Here is a 12472-nt window from a genome sequence, read left to right as displayed (position 1 = left end):
ATAATGGTCTTTTCGATGTTTCTGAAATGACACGCCGGGCTTTATTTGAATCTCTACTTGTGAGGGCCGTAGTGGGATGATTGATCGAATGTCGTATCTAGATTCAATCCTGAAGGTTCCTTAATGGGATCGGTGATCAGGTGCTGGTTCAGGATTACATTCGCTTGCAAGGATATTCATGAAAGCATCACGTGGGCAGTCTTTTCACTCTGCACAAAAGCCTGCTTATTAATTCTAACCTTACTCCCTCACTTTGATACTGCTAATCCTACATAATGCATGGGCATAATGACTTTAAACCCCTCGCCAAACTTCCTACGCATTTCACAAGTAGTACTAATCGCATATCTGCATTTTCCATAAATATGCTAAATTCCTCTTGATATGCAAATTATTTTGTCAAGATGCTCTTCGCCCCTCCATCCCAGCATAAATAGTCGCTCCAAGCCTGCGGCGTGCCATTCAGACTCTGCCTTCTCGACAGACCTGTTCTCCACCTGAAGACGGCTGCTTGCGTTGTGGCCGAAACGTCGTGAGAATTATTTTATTATGTTTTATTTTTATTATTTTATTATTTTCCTTCTACGTGACTTTACCGAAAGAACCAATAATAAAAAAAAGCCTGCTTCTTGCCATTGGTGCCTTCTAAGGCCTCTTCCGAACAAAAGTTTGGTAAATTTTGCACGACTGCACGTTCACAGCCAGTGGCACGGCTGGTGTGTGTTCGGAACCGATCTAAACATCTACGAATATAACTAACGTTAAAACCATGGAGAAAAACCTCGAGAAACTTTGAAAACCAAGATATATTTTTCAAACCAGTTTTCTGAAAACACAACAAACTCACTCATCAAGCAAGGCGAGTGCTATTGACGTTCTCTGGAACCTAGAGAAATCTGAATTTTAAAAAACGCTCAAAGTTCACCACGAGACAAACATCTGTAAAACTGTTCGTACTAAATATCTTGTCAGTGCACGTTCAGATCTGAAGGTAAATACTCTTATCCAGCATCACTTGCCTATCTCTTCTATTTAAGAGCGGTAGTGACGGTGATAATGCCGCACAAAGGTCACAACTCAAGCGAGCACACAGAGCATGACCTGGGCCCCGCTGGTTTAATTACGGTTAACTATTGGACATTGTTTAAATATACAAAACACACATACCCATATGTACAGTGCAACAACAGTGGTACAGATGCCCCATAGCCTTTACAGGACTGCTGTTAGCGAGCATCTATTTAGGACGGCATGTATGCATGTTGAACTTATTTCGCACAATAGTAGCCACCGTGCTAATCGGAGGTGCGAGGGAAGGACAACAAACTAAACACATTGGCGCGCGAGGGGTGGTTTCACTGGCACCATGCCTCTGTCTCCCACAGTGCCGTTATTTTAAAACCTCACTGGGTGCTCATTTAAGGCTGAGCCAACCTAGGGGATGCCGGGGAGCATTTCTCCAATCACTCGCCACTGATGTTGTTGGCGTTGGACTTGGCCGGGAATTGAACTCAGGTGCCGGGTTTGTTGCACACTGCGCGAACCATGCCTCCACTGCTCTCCCACTGTACCACACTTACATACACAACACAAAAACAAAGAATCCTCCATATAGCCTTAGCAGACTGTTGGAGCAAGTGCTGCTAGCGAGCACCTATGAAGGCCGGAACAGCACACGAGGGCGTGGGAGGCCAGCACCACGCCCGGCCGCCTTTGTCTCCCTAGTGGCGATATTTAAACACTCCACCAGGTACTCATTTGCAGCTGAGTCGACCTAGGGGAGGCCAGAACCGATTCGGATAATCGTCACTGGTGTTGGCCGTGAGCGGGAATCAAACTCGATTCGCTTGGTTTGTAGCACAGCGCGCTGACAACTGCTACCCTACCGCTTCCCTACACAGTATACAGACCACACACACGCACACCAACATTTAAGGTAATTTGTTAGCGCAGTCTACTTTTGTGGTGCTGCGAGCGAGTACCCACGATGGCACAAAGTGGGGATGATGGGGCCAGCGCCATACGACGGAGGCCATGAAAAACAGACATGTCCTACATGAAAAGAGTCGGGAGTTTGATCAAGCAACAATTCGATTAAGCAGGCCAAGTGTTGTGTTTATACCGGGTCAGTCAAAAAGTGTTTCAGCACTGTAAGAGAGGTGTGTGCCATGGTGAGAGAAGTTTAAACATTCTCTGTGCCTCCAGCGCAGGTGGAGTTTGTTTTGCCCGTGTGCACTTTAATCAAATGCCGAACCCAAAAAACTGTTTCGTTAAAAAACATCCCAAACCCTACCCTCACTAAATCATCTCAATCATCATCAACCATCGTAACGTGGAACCAAGGGAAGTGGATACAAAACGAAACCAAACGAACAACAAAATCTAAAACAATAACATCAACAGCAGCCATCGCGGGCAGCAGTGACATTGACCGCCAAGGTGATGGGCCCTCCCGTGGCACGCGAGCCGACCGTGAGAGGGCACCTGGGAGCCACGGGCTCAGAGAGCGGCTCGGATTGCGCCACGTTTGGCACAGACGCTTTATCCAGGTCATCGGAAACCCACGCGGCTCCGCAGAGACACCACCGCCCGCTCACGATCGATGCAACGTTAAGAGGCGGCGATCAGAGCGAGGGGGTTAGTGGCGCCCGTGGAGACTTCTCACCATTTAAACCCGGACGGGGCAAAGTTGATATTGTTTACGTGGATATTGGTCTCGCATTACCTCATAATTAACACACCGTTCAAAGTGGCCTCTTTGAGAAAGTGACAAAATGCTTTTTTATTTTTCTGCTGGGAGTTGTCTTCGTGTGTGGCATTTTGGAATGCGGTATTTGTCGGTAGTTCGTGACGCAGGCTGTTGTTGTTTTTTGACGTTACGGAACACAGGCCTGATCGGGCATCATTTCAGCGGCGTGAATTCCACAACGGCAGTCTGTTAACGGCATGGCCCATACCCGCACGTTTATATTCTTATCCGATTTCTGCCGCGAGACAATTTTAATCGACCACGCAAGGGGGCCCATCTCTGGCAGGGCTTTTTCAGCACGATGCGAAGTGTTAACGAGGCCACAGCTTGCGAGCGATGGCTGCATGCCACAGCTCCGAGCGCAGATGGGACAAGCTACTCGAATGCCATGACATTTCGATCAGCAAGTTGTTTAAAGTGCGTCATGCAGATGTTCGAGGCCTGCATAGGCCTTAATATGTCCGCCAAATACAATCCGAAAAGCATTGCATGTGCTACTATTCTATTATATTTCGGATTTATATAGCGTCCTTTTCAGGGTGCTTTAAAATGCTGGATTAACTCTCTTCATGATCAGAATGTGATGTTGTTATTGTTGACATTTCCATAAGATTAATGCACCACTTGTAATCTGCTGAAATGAAATGTCTCGGCTTTTTCGGTTAATCCATGTCTGACGTTCATTCAATAGCAAAGGTAACAGCCATTCGCCTCCAGAAGTGCTCAAGTTTCCACTTTATCTACGTCTTCTCTTTATCTACGGCTTCTCATTACAACGGTTGCAGACTACACCAGCCAGTTTGACGGTCACAATGGCGACATGCCAGGTCCATACGTGGCATCGCTTTGTGTAATGTTTAAATACCGATGGTAAAGCGAACAATTCACTCCGTGTCTTTTCTATGGTGCTGAGCTCCAAGGCTCAAGTTTCTACGATGTTTGTGACACAAATATCGCGCCGTTGAGAGTCGTTTCACAATCGTAGTTTTTTGCCCGATTCTGTTACGTGCCTTTGGAACAATGGCCAATGACGACAATTCCGCTGCATTCTTCTCACTTAATGGCAACTGTTCCGTTGTGCGCAAAGCGAGGCAGGGGGAGATGAGTGATCCGAACTTCTCATAACACACGCGGCACGGAGGACACGCGGTTCGGACAATGACACACGCACCTTGCTCGGAAGCTTGGCGGAGGCGTACGAGGCATTGCCGCTGATATTTTCTTTGTCAGCTATGCCTGGACAATTAAAATAGTAGGGGAAAAAAACGCTGAAACGTTAGAAACAGTCAATATTTTTAATCCGTGTAAAATGTTAATTTTCTCACCATTGCATGGCTGAAGCAGGAGCAATATAAATGATTTAATGCATACAAGGGGAATGATGCTGCGGTGGTTCGCACACTGTGCTATGAACTCCATGACCTGAGTTTGAATGCCAGCCAGGGCTAAGATCAGTGGCGCGTGATCTCTGAACCAATCCTGGGACAGCACTCCCCCTCCCCCACCCACCCACCCACCTTCACCAACCTGCACTGACCAGGATGGTGAAGTATGGTCACACAACCCCCATGACCAACAGTATTGGGAAGTCTTCTTCTAGCAGTGGATTCGCTGAAGGGCATCATATGCATTGACACCATGGCTGGAAATTCCTTTTCATCTGCCACGGATTCTCCACAGTTACCAAATACAACTATTGGAACTGGCGGCACGTGGCTTGTATTGGACTGTACATTTCTCAACATACAAGTGGGTTTAATACAATTTATTAATCAGAAACATGAGCCGAATGCATACAAAACGGTGGCGAGTTTTCTTTGTCAAATCAACATGGGAGGGAGCGATGCTCATCTCTCTTTGCAGGGCTGAGCCAGTGGTGTAAATGACACATTCTTACGGCAGGGACTAGTCACTTTACAGGACAACCACTGTCAGCTTCCCACAGAGTGGTATCGATTTTATCAACTCCACGAGGAATATAAGCATATACCAATTCAAAATAAAGAAACAGTCCTATTTCCGATCCCATAATTGGTCCAAATAATCAACATTGTACTTTTAAAAAATCGTGGTGTAAAACTGCTAAAAATACGATCGTAAAATTAGTTTCACTCATAAATGAATAGAAAGACACAAAAAACACGGAATAACGCGGTTTTGCAATGTACATTCCGCGAGCACGAGAGGCAACACCGCGTGTCTATGAGCGGCGTCACGGCCTCGCACGTCTCGAGCCAATTCTCGCGCAGGTAAGGACAGGTGAAACAGCTGCCCAAGCAATGCCCGCCGATCAAATATTCAGCAACGGTCCCATTTTGCGAAAAGACAATACAGAAAACATTCATAATGAATGGTTTTCAAGGAAGGCACACAACGTGTGAACGGCCCAAAAAATGTGGGCAACAAAAAAAGCACTCTGCAGTCGTGTTTCAAGTGACCTCTAATCCTTCCCACAGTAAACACGGGACTCTAAAACACAAGGCTGCACGGAAACCATCCCATGCCAAAACGCACAAGAGATGTCAACCGGAAACTTATCGCTGGCAAAACATCGTGCCCACGATCGCTGCAGCCCATAATAGCACGTGGCCACAGAGACCAGGCTCACTTGAGTGGAACCGACGCGGATAAATCTGTTGGGCTGAACTGTGCGCCGTCTCCGCCGTGGATGTGTGGGCGAGCGGCCATGACAGGACGAGGGAGAGAGGAGAACGTACCGTTTCCAGGCGTGGCTTCAGTCACCCCATATGGAGGAGCGAGGAGTCCAGCCATATATTGTCGATATTTCTGCAAAGAAACACAAAGACGTCGTGGCAATGTGAAGTGTGAATCGTGGAGACATCCCGTGCGGTCGTCGGCCTGGTCTCCGCAGTCGGTCACACGACGGTAACGGAGGCTTGGTGAGGGCCTGGTGAGGGCCAGGTGAGAGCTTGGTGAGTGCTTGGTAAGGGCCTGGTGAGGGCCAGGTGATGCCGACGCTCGTGCGAGTTGTTCTTAGCAGCGTGCGATCGTGTCTCATGCACGTGGAGACCCGTCGCAGAGAGAACGCACGGACAACCCAGTTTTACGTTGGTGTCTCTAAATCAATGGACATTCAATACCGGCTCCAAATCCAATCCCAAATACATTTGAAGATCGCACTCTATGGACTCACCCCTGGCTACGTCCCCCTTCTCATCTCACTTTATTCAATTAATTCTAGATTTGAAGCTTTCGGGACTGCAAGGATTCATACTCTTTGTTTTTTCTCGGTAAAGTCACGTAGGTAAAAAATATAATAAAATAAATGAAAACAACTAAATAAAATCACGACGTTTCGGGCGCAACACAAGCATCCTTCTTCAGGTGGAGACAACGAAACGTTTGTGCTTTCGCTACGTTGTCCCCACCTGAAGAAGGACGCTTGTGTTGCGCCCGAAACGTCGTGATTTAATTTAGTTGTTTTCATTTATTTTATTAGATTGTTCTACCTACGTGACTTTACCGAAAAAACCAAAGAGCATCACTCTACTGCCCTCAATGCGATTAGCGCGGTTGGTTACGTACGTTTGCGAAAGAAGTTCAACATACAATAGATACATGTGCTCTACACTGCATCAAGCAAGGCTTTTTTTATTGAAGTCCCTTCCCTTGACAACCTGCGCTCAGTTGTAGGTTACTCATTCTCCTTTGCTGCTCCCATTGTCTGCAGCTCCCTTCTGGTCAGGGTCTTCATTCCCCTGCGCCTTTGGTTGCCTTTCGCTCGGAAATATATTTCCCCACTTTTCTGCACACCATCTTGAGATCCAGTTGCACTGACACGCTATGTACACATTGTACGGTTTTGTATTTAATAATAATTTCCCTCTGCTGCAGCTGCTACAGTCATCGTGATATTTCATTTTAAATATTAAGTTTGCTATTAAGCGCTCATTATATTTATTTTAACACTGCTCGCCTTAATTAGCTCGTCTTATTTCTGCTACACAAAAAAGCGTTTTGAACGTATTTCACAAGAAGTTAAGACCTGACGAGGGCGCTTTCAAGCATCCACAGGATACGCGGCTTGCAAAGAACAAAGATTTCCCAGCTTGTCAGAGGCGTGTGAGGTTCAGTGGGATTGAGAGGATTAGTGAGCCCGTGTCTCTTCCACGTGAGCCGCGTTCTCAATCGCCTGGACTACCACCCAATCCGTGCATGGACACGAGTGGCCGCCACGGTGGCCAGGTGTTAACTGCCTCGCTTGGTGTACAAGGAGGTCATGGATTGTTGGATCGCGACCCTGACGTCTGTATATTTGGAGTTTGCGTGTCTCTCTCTCCCCGTGGTCGCGTGGATTTCTCTCCGGGTCCTCCGGGTTCTCCCTCCACATTTAGAAACATGCGTTTTGAGTTATTCTTTGGTTCTTTCGGTAAAGTCACGGAGAAAGAAAATAAATTAAATAATAGAATACGACGTTTCGATGGCAACACAGGCAGTCGTCATCAGGTTGAACTAAATTTGAAAGACAGACACAGCTCTATCATCGCTAATCTCTCTGCTCCAGCAGACCCACCTCTCTCTTTGCCCCCCCTCTCTCTATTTAAGGCCAGACACAGAGGAATTGGGTATCTGTGTGTCTATGTTGTGTGTCTCTCTCTGTGTCTCTGTGTTGTCTCTCTCTGCTTGTGTGTCTGTCTGTGTGTCTCCGTCTCTGTGTTTTGTCTCTCTCTCAAATTTAGTTCTAACTGATGACAACTGCTTGTGTTGCAATCGAAACGTCGTATTCTATTATTTAATCCATTTTCTTTCTACGTGACGTTACCGAAAGAACCAAAGAGTAATTCCTGCAGTCACGAAAGCTTCAAATCAAGTTTATGCGTTGAGAATATTTGGCTGCTATAAATTCCCACATGATAAGCCACTTCGTTGAGCTATCATTTGTGGCCAGGTCGCTTCTGAAAAAGAGCTGTGGAGCTCAGTTGGCCTTACCTGGTGAAATAAAAATAGTTAATAATTTATAAATACTCGTTTTGTAATTTAAAGATAATACCCCGTGTGGATTATCTGTACAGCCCACACATGCATTTCAACGATGGAAAACTGTTTATTTTCGCGAATAAACGTTAATTTATTGATTCTTCTCACGGCTATTTTAGAGCTTTACCGAATCGCCAGGGTTTCCGCTGACTTTTTGGGTCGGAGGATGAGACTCAGCGGGCCGCTATGACACCTTGCATCGCCCTCGCTCCGTCTCCCGCTCCCTTTGCTTTCATGCAATACAGACACGTAAGTCTTCTATACACGATGAAGGTCCACGCAATAAAAACACATTCCTGCGGAGGGAGCTGGTAGGAACGTTGGGTTGCTCGGTCAATGGCAAGGGTCAACGGCGACGTGGTGTATTCCGCAAATATGCCCGACTGTGAGGGCGGGCACAAGCCGGCGTGAGTAGGTTAAACGTTGAGTTTTAGAAGGGCACCACGGGGTGACCAGCCCCTCCCCACCCAGCCCCACCCCTCCCACCCCCCACCCAGCCCCTCCCCACCCTCACCAACCAGCCCCTCACCACCCTCCCCTCCCCACCCAGCCCCTCCCTGCACGACGGACGGACACAATAATCCCCTGTGGGCTGGTGGAACCAGTGGGTTCCTACCAGTAACATAATGTAACAGATGACAATTCGAATGGAATTAACGTCACCAAAAATAATTAAAAAAAACGGCATTGCACACGAAATCGCACCAAAACGTTCCGGATATTAAAGCCACCTGTTCACCCTGCACACAATGATCTGCATTGAACATTAAACGGATGAGAGAGTGGCAGCCGCCCCTCGTGGTTTCAACTTTCAGTGTTACTGTGGCCGTGTGCACCGTCCCCTTAACTCCCCCCCCCCCACCCCGAACACGATGAGTCTCATATTCTTGGTTCTTTCGGTAAAGTCACGTAGAAAGAAAATGTAATAAAATTAAAAAAAACTTTTTTTTATAAAAATCCAAATTTACGATGATAAATTGAAAATAATAAAATAAAAAAACCACGACCTTTCGATGGCAACACAAGCGGTCTTCTCTCCGACTGATGAAGGCCGCTTGTGTTGCGATCGAAACGTCGTGGATTTTTTGCTTTTAATATTTATTATTTTTTACTTTAATTTTATTTTCCTATTTTTTTTTTATTTTCTTTCTACGTGACTTTACCGAAAAAACCAAGAATATGAATTCCTGCAGCCACGACAGTTTGAAGTCAAAATTTTAACGACGAGTCTCCTCCGCATTCCCCTGCACGAGACACGTGGCAGGCGATCTGTTGACAAAGCAAGCCACGGAGAGACGCCGGCTCGGTAAGAGAGAGAGAGAAAAAATTAACCCGTAAAAACAAAGTTTTTCACTATAAATCCTTTATATGCGTGGCATCGGTTTTAATTTATTATTCATTTCTGTTTTTCTTGAGTAAGAGTTTCATTTTTATCTTTATCACATTGGTATTTTAAATTAAATATGAATTATGTTTTCCTAAAAAGTGGAAAATTTTGGAAAAAATTTTTCACGAAAATAAATTGTCACGCACAACGAGTCTGTGTGCAAAATGTCAGCTCGATTGGATCACGGGAAGTGGGTTAAAAAACGACCGAAATATTTGCACGGTCGTAAGCGCGCAAGCAAGCAAGCACGCAAGCAAGCAAGCGAACTTAATATAAAGGATTTAAAAAGAAAGACGGCCCCCGTCACGTGATCTGCACGCCGGACCTGCCGCTGTGTCTTCCTCGGCGTCGTTCTTCACGCCGCGCGTTTATCTGTCATGGCAGCGCTGCACTGCATGCGAGGTTATTCACGGGGAGGCACTGACGACGCTTGCGGCGGAGGCCCGCGGTCTCGAGGGAATTCAAAGTTTGGTCCTAGCCCCCTCCCACACCCTCTCCCCCGAGTCGGATGCTGCCACTCTGCCCAGGCTGTACATGGAACGCACCTGATGACGAAGACTTGTGTTGCCTCCAAAACGTCGTGATTTATTATTTGATTTCTATCATTTTATTTATTTATTTTTATTTTTACCTACGTGACTTTAGCGAAAAAACCTAAGAGTATGAATCCTTGCAGTCACGAAAGCTTCAAATCTAGAATACGCATATACAGCCACATAAGCGAGCTCGACGGCGCATCATCGGACACAGCACTGAGTTTTTTCCTTCAGAATGAGTCACCGAGGGAGCAGTGTCATTATAAGACATCACAGCCTTTGGCCCGGCTGACGGTGATTAATATCGAAGGTGACAAATGTTTCTATCCTCATTCCCTCCAATTGCACGGAAAGCACCCTCCTCCCGACACATTTCGTACAACGAACGGCACAACCCCAGTGGCAGAACGCACCGCTGGGCCGAGTGCGCGCGCGCGTAACCCCGTGAGTCCACGTGGCACGCCGCCTGCGAGGGCAGCTGGGAGGTAAGTGGGGGTCTCGACATAGTCCCTAAGGGTTGTAACGTAAGCAGCTTTTAGCTCCGGCTGTCCCATGCTCTCTCTGAAATTTCAGATCACGTTGTCGCGATCGTACCTAATATGCGGTTGGCTAAAAGCCATCTCTGCGTCGGGCGAGCTCGTAAAGCATTCCCTGTCAATCTCGTCGTTTTTCACGTTTCCTCTGACATGCCTCCTGCATATGTCACTCTGCATTTACAAGCATGTCACGAGAGACGGGCGTGTAAGTGTAAACGTTTGTGCTCTACACTTGAACTTTTTTGGAAAACAAGTGTGTTTCACAAGTGCCCATTCAATATCTGCTGAAATAATAACTCTACTCATATTGTAGAATGGATTTATCACTATGACGTCGCACTAAAGGGAATAAATATATTAAGAGAAAGAAAACCTACCGTTAAATAAATGAAACTGATATACGACATTTTTAAATACTATATCACAAATCAAATGGATCGTGATACCTTGGGGTAATTACAAAGTTCACCAATAGTGATTGACCTCAGGTCTCCGTGGAGTTTTGGGCCCTGGAAAAATATCCATTTGCCCCCCAATTCCTCAACTAAAATTGGGCCCTGAAGCTGCCATCAGTGTCCATGCATCTCTGGCTTTAAAGCACAAAGGATAAAACAAATATCACGCCTCATCACGGACAGAGGGGTGGGTGGTGGGGGGCTGGTCATGACAACCTCGCTTGAATAATCCCAGTTAAGAGCGCGACGCGCAGTCGGGTTACGCTGCTCTCGAGCTCACGTGACCAACCGTGGCAGGCATCAAAGCCGAGCCGTCTCCCCCCCCTCAAGCCACCAGGTCCCCGGACACATGAATTTCACATGAGCCAGACTTTTCATTCCCGTACATCTCCTGTGTTCACGCTCTCCACCAGATGTTCTGCATTTAGCGCCCTCTCTTCTAATGATAATAACAGCTCACAGACCCATTTCTCAATCCACTGCTGGACGAGGTGCCTCCGCACACTGACGAGCCCGCATGAATGTGTCTCTCAAACGACGAAGCACAAACACAGCAAGTTGTGGACAAACAGTTGCCACAATGAGCTCTTATGGACGATTTTCTCACTCGTGTCAATATTTACCAGGTGATAAATAATTCCAACACCTCAGCAATATATTCCGTTGTCACTTTACAACGGATGATTATATTCCTATAAATGCTCCGTCTTGCTTGACCTCCGTGCCACCTTTTGACACGAATCACCGCGCTCGCTGCTCGTCTGCCTCGAACGCTACGGTGACTGCCCCCGGTGAAAATTCCCCGTTGGGTTTAATTTATAATCTTCACTTTGCCTTTTCTAGGCCATGGTGTTTCCCGGGGCACTTTTGTCTCATTCTCTCTCTCTCTTTAGTCCTCTGCCCGATGGCGGGTCTTTGGCTCACACTCCCTACATCCTGTTTGATCTTCACTGTATACTCAGCCCCCCCCCCCTCTTCCTTCACGCTGTCTTTATTTTTCTGCCACTTGGCATCCTTGCCAACATCTTTCCAGAACTTCATTCATCGAACTATCAACCTCTGAGTGCCCAATACATATCTGTTGTATGTCCTGCATTGTTCATCTCAATCCCTGTAATATATCTCGCACCATCTCCTTCCCCTTGGAACAATAGATGTGCTCTATATCTCTCCTTCTATTCACTCCCTTGTCTATGTTTATCCACTCTGTATTCTTGTCTCTATCCTGTTTGTTCCTGGATTAGCTAAGACCGTTTTTTTTTTACTGAACACACAAGGAGCCAATGTTCTTTCGCTTCGTAAGCAATCCATTATTTTCAACGACTCCACCATTTCGGACCTTTTCCTTAAACTCTGACTTTACAGCCACTGACCCATTCTCCTCGTCCATGAACCACTATAATTACACATCTTAGTTCCGTTAAGTTCTAGATTTGAAGCTTTCGTGACTGCAAGGATTCATATTCTTAGGTTGTTTTCGGTAAAGTCACGTAGGTAAAACATTAAAATTAATAAAAGTAATATAAAATAAAAATCACGACGTTTCGGAGGCAACACAAGCTTCCGTCTTCAGGTGGAACCGTCACAGCCACCACTTTCTCCGCGGACTCTTGTGTTATATTTTGCCTCCAATCCGCGGCATGTGATTCCGAATGCTGAAGCTAGCCTTGCAGCCATGCAGCCCCGTAGTATCGGGAGGGTGGGGAGGGGCTGTAGGAGGCAAGACCCCCCCCCCCCGCGCCCCGCCACCCTTCCCACCGCTGCTAAAGGCTCAGCTCTCTAAATTGGGAAAATCAGGTAAAAAAAATTAA

The 12472-nt window shown here is 46.6% G+C and overlaps 1 protein-coding gene across 5 annotated transcripts in view; it reads right to left on the bottom strand.

The window, feature by feature from the left end:
• RAPGEF4 (Rap guanine nucleotide exchange factor 4) overlaps positions 1–12472 on the bottom strand; it is an 88614-nt gene that overhangs the window by 37874 nt on the left and 38268 nt on the right. For all 5 annotated transcript variants that reach the window (XM_061557544.1, XM_061557545.1, XM_061557546.1 and 2 more), the window contains 2 exons: positions 5467–5536; positions 3921–3985 (listed from right to left, as the gene is read on the bottom strand). In XM_061557544.1, coding sequence (XP_061413528.1) covers positions 3921–3985; positions 5467–5536 — 135 coding nt within the window. The remainder of the gene's footprint in view (positions 1–3920; positions 3986–5466; positions 5537–12472) is intronic.

This window comes from Lethenteron reissneri, chromosome 23 (assembly GCF_015708825.2).
Source record: "Lethenteron reissneri isolate LAM-NWPU_2019-01 chromosome 23, ASM1570882v1, whole genome shotgun sequence".
NCBI classification, from domain to species: Eukaryota; Metazoa; Chordata; class Hyperoartia; order Petromyzontiformes; family Petromyzontidae; genus Lethenteron; species Lethenteron reissneri.
This window is presented reverse-complemented; position numbering and strand designations above follow the sequence as displayed.